Source organism: Pseudophryne corroboree, chromosome 1 (genome assembly GCF_028390025.1).
Source record: "Pseudophryne corroboree isolate aPseCor3 chromosome 1, aPseCor3.hap2, whole genome shotgun sequence".
NCBI lineage: Eukaryota > Metazoa > Chordata > Amphibia > Anura > Myobatrachidae > Pseudophryne > Pseudophryne corroboree.
In genome coordinates, this window is record NC_086444.1 from 294,269,423 (window position 1) to 294,283,012 (window position 13,590).

General features: G+C 44.6%; 1 protein-coding gene across 1 annotated transcript; it reads left to right on the forward strand.

Annotated features, from left to right (window-relative positions):
• Positions 1 to 285: 285 nt before the first annotated feature.
• On the forward strand, positions 286 to 8,870 carry RPL6 (ribosomal protein L6). Its single transcript, XM_063964357.1, has 6 exons — positions 286 to 464; positions 553 to 648; positions 1,130 to 1,273; positions 7,688 to 7,736; positions 8,007 to 8,191; positions 8,678 to 8,870. Exons 1-6 carry the CDS (start codon positions 315 to 317, stop codon positions 8,828 to 8,830), a joined length of 777 nt encoding a protein of 258 aa, XP_063820427.1. The 5' UTR covers positions 286 to 314; the 3' UTR covers positions 8,831 to 8,870.
• The last annotated feature ends 4,720 nt before the right edge of the window (positions 8,871 to 13,590 follow it).

The following is a 13,590-nucleotide window of genomic DNA, read 5'->3' on the forward strand; positions in this document are numbered from 1 at the left end:
TATCTTTGTGCAGTTACCTGTCTCATTAAAACTATAGGGAGAGTAATGCCATTCCTAGCACTGAGCCAAGCATTAGTGTGATACCCAGCTCTGTGCACATAATGGCCAGTACCATCAACATAGCATGTTTCCTGTGCTCCTCTATGAAGTGATGTGCCACTTCGGAACAGTATATTGCATCCATTCCGCTGAATTGAATCGCACCCTAAATTACTTGCTTTTTCTAACAAAAATGCATTTCAGTGTTCCCTCTTGTATGTTACATTTAGGTTTTCATATACTTGATTTTTCTCACTCCTATACATTTATTGCAGATGGCAGGAGAGCAGCCTGTGAAGAAGGTTAAAAGGCATCATGCCAGTCGCAACCCAGTGTTGGCGCGTGGGATTGGGAAATATTCCCGTTCTGCAATGTTTGCCAGGAAAGCACTATACAAGCGCAAATATAAGGCCCCAGAGACGAAGGTAACAAATCTGTGCATAATGTAGAGTTGTGTATATTTTGTATGCTTTGGGGATATTCTTTTATTAACTTTGTTACTGCTTTTCTTAGATAGAAAAGAAGAGAGAGAAGCCCAAGGCTACAGTGAGCAAAACAGTTGGTGGAGACAAGAATGGTGGTACACGTGTGGTTAAACTCCGTAAGATGGTAAGTGTATGTTAAACACAACCCAAATTCCAAAGTGAATTAGATGTTGGTAGCCAATATGTAATTCCATGTTACAGTATTGCAGTAAAAGTTCTACATTTTCTGAAGACAGTAGTACAAAGTATGTGCTTTTGCTTGTTACATAAACTTGAAGTGTCGCTTGTGCTTCCTATTTAATGACCTTAACACGTTGTGCGATATAGGCAGTTACAGGCTGAGAAATTTTAATGTGCTCAATAGTATTTATTCTGTTTGGTCCTGGTGTTTAGGTGACGTAGTTAATGTAAATTAAACCTGCTGTGTTGGCTGTAAACTAAGTCATAGGGGTAACACTTGTTACGATATTACATCTCATTCAAAAACACCACTGTGACTTGGGTGGAAAAATTTTAGTACATTATAGGAGTTATGTAACGTTTTTTCTGTCGAAAAACTGTTCTGTGACAGGACTTAAGACTTATTTTGTTTCCTCCTTCCCCAGCCACGTTATTATCCCACTGAAGATGTTCCCCGCAAACTTTTGAGCCACGGCAAAAAGCCTTTCAGCAAACACAAGCGCAATCTGCGAGCTACCATCACTCCTGGGACTGTGCTGATCCTTCTTAACGGACGTCACCGGGGGAAGGTAAATGCACATTTTGGCGCAAACACCTTGATTGCATATTGGTGTTGAGTGATTGGATTGGGGCCTACTAACCTCTAGTGTGGTGTATAATGCAAAGGTTTTAATTTTTGGTCCTTAGTGGCCACACAAACCATGCTGTTTGATTAAGTATCAAATTACTAACCAGGTATGAGGGTGAAGATAAACTCTGCGTGGCCAGTGTTCATCAACCACTGAGCCATTTTTGCTGTGTATTGGTTGTATGAGGAAGAAAAAAGTGACATACATAAGTGGTTGTCAGTGACTAACTTTGTGGGGGTTTTTTTAATAGAATTTAATACAATAGTTTTGCAGAGATCCATTCAAATACGCAGTGTTGTCACAGTCCTGTTTGTATGTTCGGCTGTATCCACACAGATTAGAAAGTGAAAAAAAACAGGTTTTGTTTTTTTTTTTTTAAATAATGATAGATAGATTGTGTGTATGTGTGTATATGTATATGTATATATATATATATATATATATATATATATATATATATATATATATATATATATATATATACATACATACACACACACAAACAGAGAACCCAGCACTCGCCAAAGTAAACTCGCTTATCCTCAACAATTCAATAAATAAATGATGGGGGTTTAGTTGGTGGATTGGCCAATGCACGGAAGCCTGTATACCGATTCAAGGTACCCCACCTTCATACAGGTCCTACACTATCACAGAGTCTTAAAACCTGACTACCACACTGCTGCATCATCTGCCTGCTAGATGTAATGTGTACCTGCCACAGACTTTATGGCTTTTAAAGGCACACTAGTCACCTATTGCACTGGCTCAAAGATGATTGCTAAAAAACAGCTGAGACAGGTTCAGGATAATAAAGTCCACACAGGGGTGCATGAGAAAGCTAGTGGCCACGGTTAATAAGAGCTAACCATAGATTAACCCCTTCATATACACACAGAGTAAAAACCACAGCACTCACCGCACCAGAAGTGGGGCACAGCTATGCACTTACCACTCACAGGGTGGGGTGCATGTAACACTGCACTCTCCACCACAGAAGCGGGGTACACAGCTGTACTTACCACTCACAGGGCGGGGTGCATGTAGCCCATGACCACATCGCTCTAATAAATACAAACAGAGAACCCAGCACTCACCAAAGTAAACTCACTTATCCTCAACAATATATATATTATAAAAAATATACGCCACAGCTTGTGTAAAGTGAGAACTGTTGCATAATGGAAACAAATTGACAAATAAAAACAACGGGCGTGTTCTACTGAATGTTATATTTTATACAGTAGGCATTTTCAACACACCTCTTTTTAAAAATGACATCAGTATATAAGGTCCAGTTGATTAAATACATCTGTTTTTGATTACGTATGTGGCATACACAAGTGCTCCTTATTTTACTTTGTGCACTCCTATTTTCTGGTGTGCAGGATTGAATAACCAGGGTACAACATTATCTGCTGCTTGTGTGTTTTGTTGCTGTTTTGCGCTCCAGTGTTTTGTGAGTTAGTACTGGAAAATATTTGCAGCATTGAGGCCAAAATGTGGTGGCATGTCAATAATTCAGTTTTATAGAGGCCTAATATTGTCTCATCTAGTGCTTGTACTGCTGTCATCAAGATTAAGTGTATATTGATAGTTATTTTAGAACAGGCCTCTACAAGTAGAGTAAATTCCTAAAGAATTTTTTTTTTTTTTTTTTTTTTTTTTGTGTGGCTTCGATCATGATATCTATATTAAGGTTATCTTATATGCCTGTTACAGACTTGAAGTTTGTGCATTGCAATGGGTAATTAAATAACTGCACAAATCGTGTTGCGTACATCTAAAAGTGGGTACGGACTATGCGATGTGCTCCGTGAGCGACCGCCTAGTGTCTTGGGCCGCCCGCCAGCGGGCATACACACTGCGATATCGCACAGTGACGTCATGCAGCGGGCGGCCTGTACATGCAGCTTTGGACGATGCTTTGAGCTGCATGTAAGGCTGACAACGGGGGTTGTTAGTGGGCTGCGCAGCGGGCATCAGCTGCAAACACACTAGGCGATCTAGTAAACGATATCGCTCAGGAGGGGGAAGTGAGCGATATCGTTTACTGTTTTGCCAAGTGTGTCTGCACCTTAAGAATAAATGCATTAATAAATTGCAAAAAAAAATGATTTATGGGAACTTGAATTAGAAAATACAGAAGTGACTGTGGCATTATCCTGGTTGCTAGAGGAAAACTTCTCTAATGCTGATAAAAACATTATGTGGGCCTCCTTCCGGCATATAGTCATGGTGTCTGCATTTAACATGTCAACATTAATGATGTTGATATTGGCCACATGGAGGATTAGCAGTAAGGACAGAATGAGAAGAGACCCATTATATCAAAATTCTTTCAGTTCTTTCATACTGAATGTGTATATGGTCAATTATTACGTTATGACCCCAGTGTTCACGCTAGGCAGTTTCAGCCTGATTTTTTTTTTTTTTAAGGGCAAAACCCGCCCTGCCCTTTCTGCGGCGCCCTGCTAAATCTAGTATAAAAACAGAGAGGATATGAGTGCGCTGTCAGTGGCAGCCAGTAAAGGGGCGGTCAGACCCTATGGGAAGTGCAACTATAGTAAAGAAATATATACTGGCGCCAGCTGTAAAACCAAATAAGGGATGATAATATATTAAAGTGAAAATCACATTTTTAATATACATATAAGATAATATAATTAACATATATCTCGAGAATGATCACAATTACTTTATCTGTTCCTAGATCAAGAACACAAGGTGCTGATTAAGACCACTTAGATCCCACTTGTGGTATAGATTAAGTATACAGTCTCCGGTTAGGGCTCACTCCTCAATAAATTTTGGTTCACTTGAAATATTAGTAGTTACCCAGTCCTTATGGGGAATAAGTCCAGGTTCCAGTGGGGCTTGTAGTGTCCAATAGAGGTGAAGAGTCCAAGGGGTATATGCAATTGCGGTCGAATTCCCGAAATTGTCGAATTTCGGGTCATTTTCGACCAAAAAAAAAATTCACCTATGCAATTCAGTGCTTTCCGACCAAAAAACAGACTTTCAAAATTCGACTTTTTGAAATTCGAATTTTTGCAAATTCGACTTTTCTGCAATGATACAAGTGCTGCAATTCGACCAAAGCATATTCAATTCAAGTTTTGAAATTCGACAGCAGTGCTTTTAGACAGCAAATTCGTCTTTTTCAATCCGCCACACTTTGGAGGGTGAAAACAATAAAAAAAAAATTAAACGTGTTTTTTTTTGGTGTTTTTTTTTTTTTTAGGAATAGCATATCTATTTATATTAGAAGGGATTAGGTACTTTTTTTTTTTTTTTTTTGGGGGGAGGCACAAATATTATTTATATTTTTTTTTAAATATTTATTTATTTTTATTTTTTTATTGCTGGAACGGTAAAATCCTTAAAAAAAAATGGCGTGGGGTCCCCCCTCCAAAGCATAACCAGCCTCTGGCTCTTCGAGCTGGTCCTGGTTCTAAAAATGCGGGGGGAAAATTGACAGGGGATCCCCTGTATTTTTAAAACCAGCACCGGGCTCTGCGCCTGGTGCTGGTGCCAAAAATACGGGGGACAAAACGAGCAGGGGTCCCCCGTATTTTTAACACCAGCATCGGGCTCCACTAGCTGGACAGATAATGCCACAGCCGGGGGTCACTTTTATGCCGTGCCCTGCGGCCGTGGCATTAAATATCCAACTAGTCACCCCTGGCCGGGGTACCCTGGGGGAGTGGGGACCCCTTCAATCAAGGGGTCCCCCCCCCCCCCCCAGCCACCCAAGGGCCAGGGGTGAAGCCCGAGGCTGTCCCCCCCCCCCCATCCAATGGGCTGCGGATGGGGGGGCTGATAGCCTTTTGTGATAATAAAAAGAATATTGTTTTTTCCAGCAGTACTACAAGTCCCAGCAAGCCTCCCCCGCAAGCTGGTACTTGGAGAACCACAAGTACCAGCATGCGGGAGAAAAACGGGCCCGCTGGTACCTGTAGTACTACTGGGAAAAAAATACCCAAATAAAAACAGGACACACACACCGTCGACAGTAAAACTTTATTTCATACGTCGACACACATACTTACCTATGTTCACACGCCGACATCGGTCCTCTTCTCCATGTAGAATCCACGGATACCTGAAAAGAAAAGTTCAATATACTCACCTCAGCCATGGTCCAGAGATACATCCACGTACTTGGCAAAAAAACAAAGCGAACACCCGCTCCATGCCGGACTGAAAGGGGTCCCATGCTGACACATGAGACCCCTTTCCACGAATGAGACCTGTCAGTGACAGCGGTCACATAAAGGTCTCTAAAGCCAATCAGGAAGCGCAACTTCGTTGCGCTCACCTGATTGGCTGTGCGCTGTCTGAACTCAGACAGCGCATCGCACAGCTCCGTCCATTATATTCAATGGTGGGAACTTAGCGGCTAGCGGTGAGGTCACCCGCCGGTCAGCCGCTGACCGCGGGTTAACCCCCCCGCTACCCGCAAAGTTCCCACCATTGAAAGTAATGGAGCGGCTTTGCGATGCGCTGTCACAGCACAGACAGCGCACAGCCAATCAGGTGAGCGCCACGGAAGTAGCGCTTCCTGATTGGCTGAAGGGACTTCAGTGACAGGAGTCACGTGATGTCCCGGCATTCGGGAGAAAGGGGTCTGATGTGAAAGCATGGGACCCCTTTCTTAGTCCGGTGGATCAGTGTTCGTTTTTTTTTTTTTTGCCAAGTACGTGGATTATCTCTGGACCTGGATTTACCTCTGGACGCTGGAAGGTGAGTATAATTTTTTCACAGGTACCTCGGATCGTCGGAGAACGTGGCAGTCGGCGTGTCAACATAGGTAAGTATGTGTGTGTCGGTAGTGTGTAATAAAGTTTTACTATCAAGGTGTGTGTACTGTTTTTATTTGGGTATTTTTTTTCCAGTAGTACTACAGGTACCAGCGGGCCCGTTTTTCTCCCGCATGCTGGTACTTGTGGTTCTCCAAGTACCAGCTTGCGGGGGGAGGCTTGCTGGGACTTGTAGTACTACTGGAAAAAACAATATCTTTTTATTATCACAAAAGGCTATCAGCCCCCCCATCCGCAGCCCATTGGATGGGGGGGGACAGCCTCAGGCTTCACCCTTGGGTGGCTGGGGGGGGGGACCCCTTGATTGTAGGGGTCCCCACTCCCCCAGGGTACCCCGGCCAGGGGTGACTAGTTGGATATTTAATGCCACGGCCGCAGGGCACGGCATAAAAGTGACCCCCCGGCTGTGGCATTATCTGTCCAGCTAGTGGAGCCCGATGCTGGTGTTAAAAATACGGGGGACCCCTACTCTTTTTGTCCCCCGTATTTTTGGCACCAGCACCAGGCGCAGAGCCCGGTGCTGGTTTTAAAAATACGGGGGATCCCTGCCCAATTTTTCCCCTGCATTTTTAGAACCAGGACCAGCTCGAAGAGCCCGAGGCTGGTTATGCTTTGGAGGGGGGACCCCACGCCATTTTTTTTTCCGCGTTTTTCCCGTTTTTTCCAGTTTTTTAAAATCGCTGCAAAATCCGCCAAATCGGACGATTTTCGCCCGCGATTCTGGCGAACCCGTTTTTCATTGAATATGGTGAATTCCGGCAGCCACCTGCCGGAATTCACCTGGCGAATCGAGTCGAATTAAAAAACGCCGAAAAATTGCCGCGATTCGCCGTGAATTGCATATACCCCCAATTGTTTTGCCGGAGATACCAGGTGGATCCAAAGCTGGTGGTCAGTGTCCTTCGCTCAATGCGTTTCGCTGGTCTAATGGCTGCCAGCTTCCTCAGGAGCATATGCACAGGAGGAGTCTTGGACTCTTCACCTCCATTGGACACTACAAGCCCCTCTGGAACCTGGAGTTATTCCCCTGCTTCTAATTGGATCTTCACCTGCTAAACTGAGATCCTGGGGACAAAATCCATAAGGACTGTAGATGGATTTTTAGGTAGACTTTGATTTAAGTGAAATTCATAACTGTACACTAAGCGAGACAGAAGTACATGATCAAACTAATTCACTGCCATCTAAAAGTTCATGTACAGATAACCTTTACATTTTGGAAGCTCGATTCTTAAGAGGAGGAATTTCTTATTTACTCCATTACTGCATGCAGTTTTTCCATATATTGTTGCTGAATAATTCCCAGAATTCATTGGTGATCTTGAGGTTGCACTATAATAATTGGTCCCAGTGTGTGTTGGGCTTTTGTATGCATTCTTGGGTTGTTCATGTCGTCTATTGTGATGCATGTCATGAACTTCACGAAATGTTGGCTTTGATACTTCAAGTAAAGTTACTAACCCTGTCGTTTTGAATAGCTTGCTAAACCATTTCCTAATCGAAGACTAAATATACTTTTTGTATTTTACAGCGTGTTGTCTTCCTGAAACAACTGCAAACTGGTCTCCTGTTAGTAACAGGTAAACAGAATGTGTATGGCTTTTGTTTAGTAGGATTTATTTTCTTTACTCCTGCAAAAGCAGAGATTCCCAATTTATTTTTGGGTGAAACTCTGGTACATTTTTAAGACTGATGTATATAACAGCCTCTGCATTAGCATTCCATATGATTCCAAAGTTTGTGGTTCCTGCTACTCGTCCAAGTAATTAGAAGGAATTCTAAACCCCATACCTGTGCTGTATATAGTAGCTGTCTATGTGGTTAAAGATTATTTTATTTTCTTCAACTAGGTCCCCTGACTATCAACAGAGTTCCTCTGAGGAGGGCTCACCAGAAGTTTGTCATTGCCACTTCTACTAAAATTGATATCTCCACCGTCAAGGTACCAAAACACTTGAGTGATTCTTACTTCAAGAAGAAGAAGCTTCGTAAACCCAAACATCAGGAGGGAGAGATCTTTGACACAGAGAAGGAGGTAAGAAATTGTGATTAATAAAGTTGCTGTGGCCTATTTAGAGAGTAGTTACCGTCCTTGCTGTACAGCAGGACTGAAGGCTGGAGTCATTCTACAGAATTATTTAAACATTTTTTTCATTTAACCTTTTTTGTAGTCTTGCTGAAATTGTAGTTCTTTGAGCCAGTAACATTACATTTTTGGTTACATTCCCTTAACATCTACAGAGCATAGAGTAGTCATTCAAATGTATGTATTAGTCTCAGTCAAACACTTGCTGTATTAACCAGGAGTTGTTTGTGTAGTAACTTTTCTCACACCCCCTATTCTTCCCGTACATGCCAAACTTGAGCCTGGAAATAACTTGAAAGCACATCTTTGTGTGTAGATATTTAAACGTTTAAATTGCCTATCCTTTTATATCACTTTGGATTATTGCCCTTTCAATTAAAGTGTATATATTCAGAACAGTTCTTGGTGGTGATGATGATTTTGTTTCTTTCTTAGAAATACGCAGTGACACAGCAGCGCAAAGCCGATCAGAAGTTTGTGGACTCGCAGCTCCTGCCTCTCATCAAAAAAGAGCCCCAGCTCCGTGGATACCTACACTCAGTATTTTCACTGTCAAACGGAATGTATCCACACAAACTGGTTTTCTAAGAAACATCACAAAGGATTATTAAAATGCCATGTAAATCTACTGTGGAGTGTTGTGTTATTTCAAAATGTATACTTTATTTATTTATTTTTTTAATGGTGTTTTTGTTTTTGTTTTTTCTTTTCAAAAAAAGCATTGTGAATTTGATTTTGCCTACCTAAGGCAGAAATGGCAGCATGATGGCTAATTAACCGCTGTAAATTACTGCAACTAATGGAATACCGCCCTATATGTTTACACTGGGAACTAAGGTTATTGATAATACTGTAGAAGGGTTATCCATTTTAAAGAGATCCATCACCCAAAACACTTCTGGGTGGTTTAACCAAAACTGAAACAAGTGGTTATGTGCACATACCTCTCCCCAATGGAAAAAAAATGTGCTATATATTTTCAGTTCTCTTGTTAGATCTTTGGGAAAGAAAATTTATCTTCCAAAGTCAAGTGATGGGACTTTCCCAGCATAGAGAAATACTGTAAATACTGCATGCAGCCTCCTGAACGGTAGAGGAATTGTGTGGATGTAGTGGGTTTTTGTAACCAGAGTGCTAATAAGACAAACCATGCTACTTATACTAACCAAATGTTTAAGTGACACTCGTTAATGACTAGGGCATTGGTTCTCAAACTGTGTGCCGTGGCACCCTGGAGTGCCGCAGGACACTTGCAGGGGTGCCTCAGGTTGGTGGTCCAGGACAAATTCATACTATTTATTGTCATTGTAATAGGCAAAACTAGTGCTGGTGGCCGCCAATCCTAAAATATGTGGACAAACCGAAGTAAACCTTGTTACTCGTCACATAATTGAACCTAAGGATGACCTATAAACTTAATTTACTTAATTTTATTTCTCTAACGTCCTTGAGGATGCTAGGACTCCGTAAGGACCGTGGGGAATAGACTGGCTCCACAGGAGATAGGGCACTTTAAGAAAGCTTTGGACTCTAGGTGTGCACTGGCTCCTCCCTCTATGCCCCTCATCCAGACCTCAGTTTTACACTGTTCCCAGAGCAAGATGGGTGCACTGCAGAGAGCTCTCCAGAGTTCTCTGCCTAGAAGCATTTTTGTTTGGATTTTTTTTTCTCTGACGTCCTAGTGGATGCTGGGGACTCCATAAGGACCATGGGGAATAGACTGCACCGCAGGAGACTGGGCACATCTAAAGAAAGCTTTAGGACTATCTGGTGTGCACTGGCTCCTCCCCCTATGGCCCTCCTCCAAGCCCCAGTTAGATTTCTGTGCCCGGCTGAGCTGGATGCACACTAGGGGCTCTCCTGAGCTCCGAGAAAGAAAGTATAGTTTAGGTTTTTTATTTTACAGTGAGACCTGCTGGCAACAGGCTCACTGCAGCGAGGGACTAAGGGGAGAAGAAGCGAACCTACCTAAGTGGTGGTAGCTTGTCTTCTTAGGCTACTGGACACCATTAGCTCCAGAGGGATCGAACACAGGACCCGACCTCATCGTCCGTTCCCGGAGCCGCGCCGCCGTCCCCCTTACAGAGCCAGAAGCAAGAAGGTCCGGAAAATCGGCGGCTGAAGACTTCTGTCTTCTCCAAGGTAGCGCACAGCACTGCAGCTGTGCGCCATTGCTCCTCATGCACACCACACACTGCGGTCACTGATGGGTGCAGGGCGCTGGGGGGGGGGGCGCCCTGAGCAGCAATATTAACACCTTGGCTGGCAAACTAACACCATATATAACCCCAGAGGCTACATAGGTGTATATTAACCCCTGCCAGATATATTAAAATAGCGGGAGAAAGCCCGCCGAAAAAGGGGTGGAGTCATCTCCCTCAGCACACTGGCGCCATTTTCCCTCACAGTTTCGCTGGAGGAATCGCTCCCTGGCTCTCCCCTGCAGTCCTGCACTACAGAAAGGGTTAAAATGAGAGGGGGGGGGGGCACAAAATTAGGCGCAGTATAGAATATATATGCAGCTATAAGGGAAAACACTCTATAGGTGATATCCCTGTGATATATAGCGCTCTGGTGTGTGCTGGCATACTCTCCCTCTGTCTCCCCAAAGGGCTTTGTGGGGTCCTGTCCTCTGTCAGAGCATTCCCTGTGTGTGTGCTGTGTGTCGGTACTGCTGTGTCGACATGTATGATGAGGATAATGATGTGGAGGCGGAGCAAATGCCTGTGAATGGGATGTCACCCCCAGCGGGGTCGACACCGGTGTGGATGGACTTATGGAAGGAATTACGGGACAGTGTCAACTCCTTACATAAAAGGTTTGACGACATAGGACAGCCGGCTACTCAGCTTGTGCCTGTCCAAGCGTCTCAAATGTCATCAGGGGCTCTAAAACGCCCGCTACTTCAGATGGCAGACACAGATGTTGACACGGATACCGACTCCAGTGTCGACGACGATGAGACTAGTGTACCTTCCAATAGGGCCACCCGTTACACGATTGAGGCAATGAAAAATGTATTACACATTTCTGATAATACCCCAGGTACCACAAAAAAGGGTATTATGTTTGGTGAGAGAAAACTACCAGTAGTTTTTCCTGCATCTGAGGAATTGATATGAGGTGTGTGAGGAAGCGTGGACTTCCCCCGATAAGAAATTGATAATTTCTAAGCAGCGTACCCTTTTCCGCCAGAGGATAGGTCACGTTGGGAAATACCCCCTAGGGTAGAAAAAGCGGTTACACGCTTATTAAAAAAGGTGGCACTACCGTCACGGATACGGCCGCCCTAAAGGACCTGCTGATAGAAAGCAGAAAACTACCCTTAAAGCTATATACACACACACGGGCATTATATTGAGACCTGCTATTGCCTCGGCATGGATGTGCAGTGCGGCAGCTGCGTGGTCAGATTCCCTGTCTGATAATATTTATACTATAGATAGGGACAATATTTTGCTGAAAATAGAGCATATAAAAGACGCTGTCTTATACATGCGTGATGCACAGAGGGATATTTGCCGACTGGCATCACAAATAAGCGCTATTTAAAACCATTGCCGCCAGGCGGGGGTTATGGACTCTGCAATGGTCGGGCGATGCCGATTCAAAACGGCACACGGAAGTTTGCCCTATAAGAGGGTGGAACTGTTTGGGGATGGTCTTTCAGACCTCGTTTCCACAGCTACGGCTGGGAAATCAAAACTTTTGCCACAAGCTACCCCACAGCAAAAGAAAGCACTGTATTATCAGGTACAGTCCCTTTGGCCCCAAAAAAATAGAGGACTAGAGGCTCATCTTTTCTGCCAAGAGGAAAAGGTAGAGGGAAAAAGCTGCAGCACACAGCTAGTTCCCAAGAGCAGAAGACCTCCCCTGCGTCCGGTAAGTCCACAGCATGACGCTGGGGCTGCTCAGGCGGACCCGGGTACTGTGGGGGCCCGTCTCAGAAATTTCAGCGCACAGTGGGCTCTCTCACAGGTGGATCGCTGGGTTCTTCAATCAGTATCTCAGGGGTACAGGCTGGAATTCGAGTCGTTTCCTAAAATCTGCCGTACCGGCAACTCCCTCTGCCAGGGAGGCAGTGTTGGTGGCTGTCCAAAAACTGTATTCACAGCAAGTGATTATCAAGGTACCCCTCCTTCAACAGGAAAGGGGTTACTATTCCACAATGTTTGTGGTACCGAAACCGGACGGTTTGGTGAGACCCATCTTAAGTTTAAAATCCTTGAACACGTATAACAAAAGATTCAAGTTCAAGATGGAATCGCTCAGGGCGATTACTGCGAACCTGGACGAGGGGGATTACAGGGTCTCTCTGGACATCAAGGATGCTTACCTACATGTCCCCATTTACCCTCCTCACCAGGAGTACCTCAGGGTTGTGGTACAGGACTGTCACTATCAGTTCCATACGCTGCCGTTTGGATTATCCACGGCACAGAGGGTCTTTACCAGGGTAATGACCGAAATGATGATACTCCTTCGCAAGAAGGGAGTTTTGATTATCCCGTACTTGGACGATCTCCTGATAAGGGCAAGGTCCAAGGAGCAGTTGGTAGTGGGGGTAGCACTTTCTCGGGAAGTGCTGCAACAGCACGGCTGGATTCTCAATATTCCAAAGTCACAGCTGGTCCCGACGACACGTCTTCTGTTCCTGGGAATGATTCTGGAAATAGACCAGATAAAAGTGTTTCTTCCAGTGGAAAAAGCCGAGGAGTTGTCATCTCTAGTCAGAAACCTCCTAAGACCGGGACAGGTGTCGGTACATCAATGCACACGAGTCCTGGGAAAAATGGTAGCTTCGTACGAAGAAATTCCATTCGGAAAGTTCCACGCAAGGATTTTCCAGTGGGACCTGTTGGACAAATGGTCCGGGTCCCATCTCCAGATACAGCAGCGGATAACCCGGTCGGCAAGAACCAGGGTGTCGCTGCGGTGGTGGCTGCAAAGGGCTCATCTACTAGAGGTCCGCAGATTCGGAATACAGGACTGGGTCCTGGTAAACACAGATGCCAGCCTTCGGGGCTGGGGTGCAGTCACACAGGGAGTAAAATTCCAAGGACTGTGGTCCAAACAGGAGATTTCACTTCACATACATTTTCTGGAGCTAAGAGCCCTTTACAAGGCCGTAAGCCAAACAAGGCCCCTGCTTCAAAACCAGCCGTACTGATCCAATCAGACAACATCACGGTGCTCGCCCATGTAAACAGGCAGGGCGGCACAAGAAGCAGGAGGGCAATGGCAGAAGCCACAAGGATTCCCCGTTGGGCGGGAAATTCACGTGGTAGCACTGGCAGCAGTGTTCATTCCGGGAGTGGACAACTGGGAAGCAGACTTCCGCAGCAGAC

Coding starts and splice junctions, on each gene's coding strand:
- RPL6 (XM_063964357.1), top strand. CDS start 315: ATGGCAGGAGAGCAGCCTGTGAAGAAGGTTAAAAGGCATCATGCCAGT. Junction 649..1,129: donor TGGTTAAACTCCGTAAGATG/GTAAGTGTATGT, acceptor CTCCTTCCCCAG/CCACGTTATTATCCCACTGA. Junction 8,192..8,677: donor TCTTTGACACAGAGAAGGAG/GTAAGAAATTGT, acceptor TTTCTTTCTTAG/AAATACGCAGTGACACAGCA.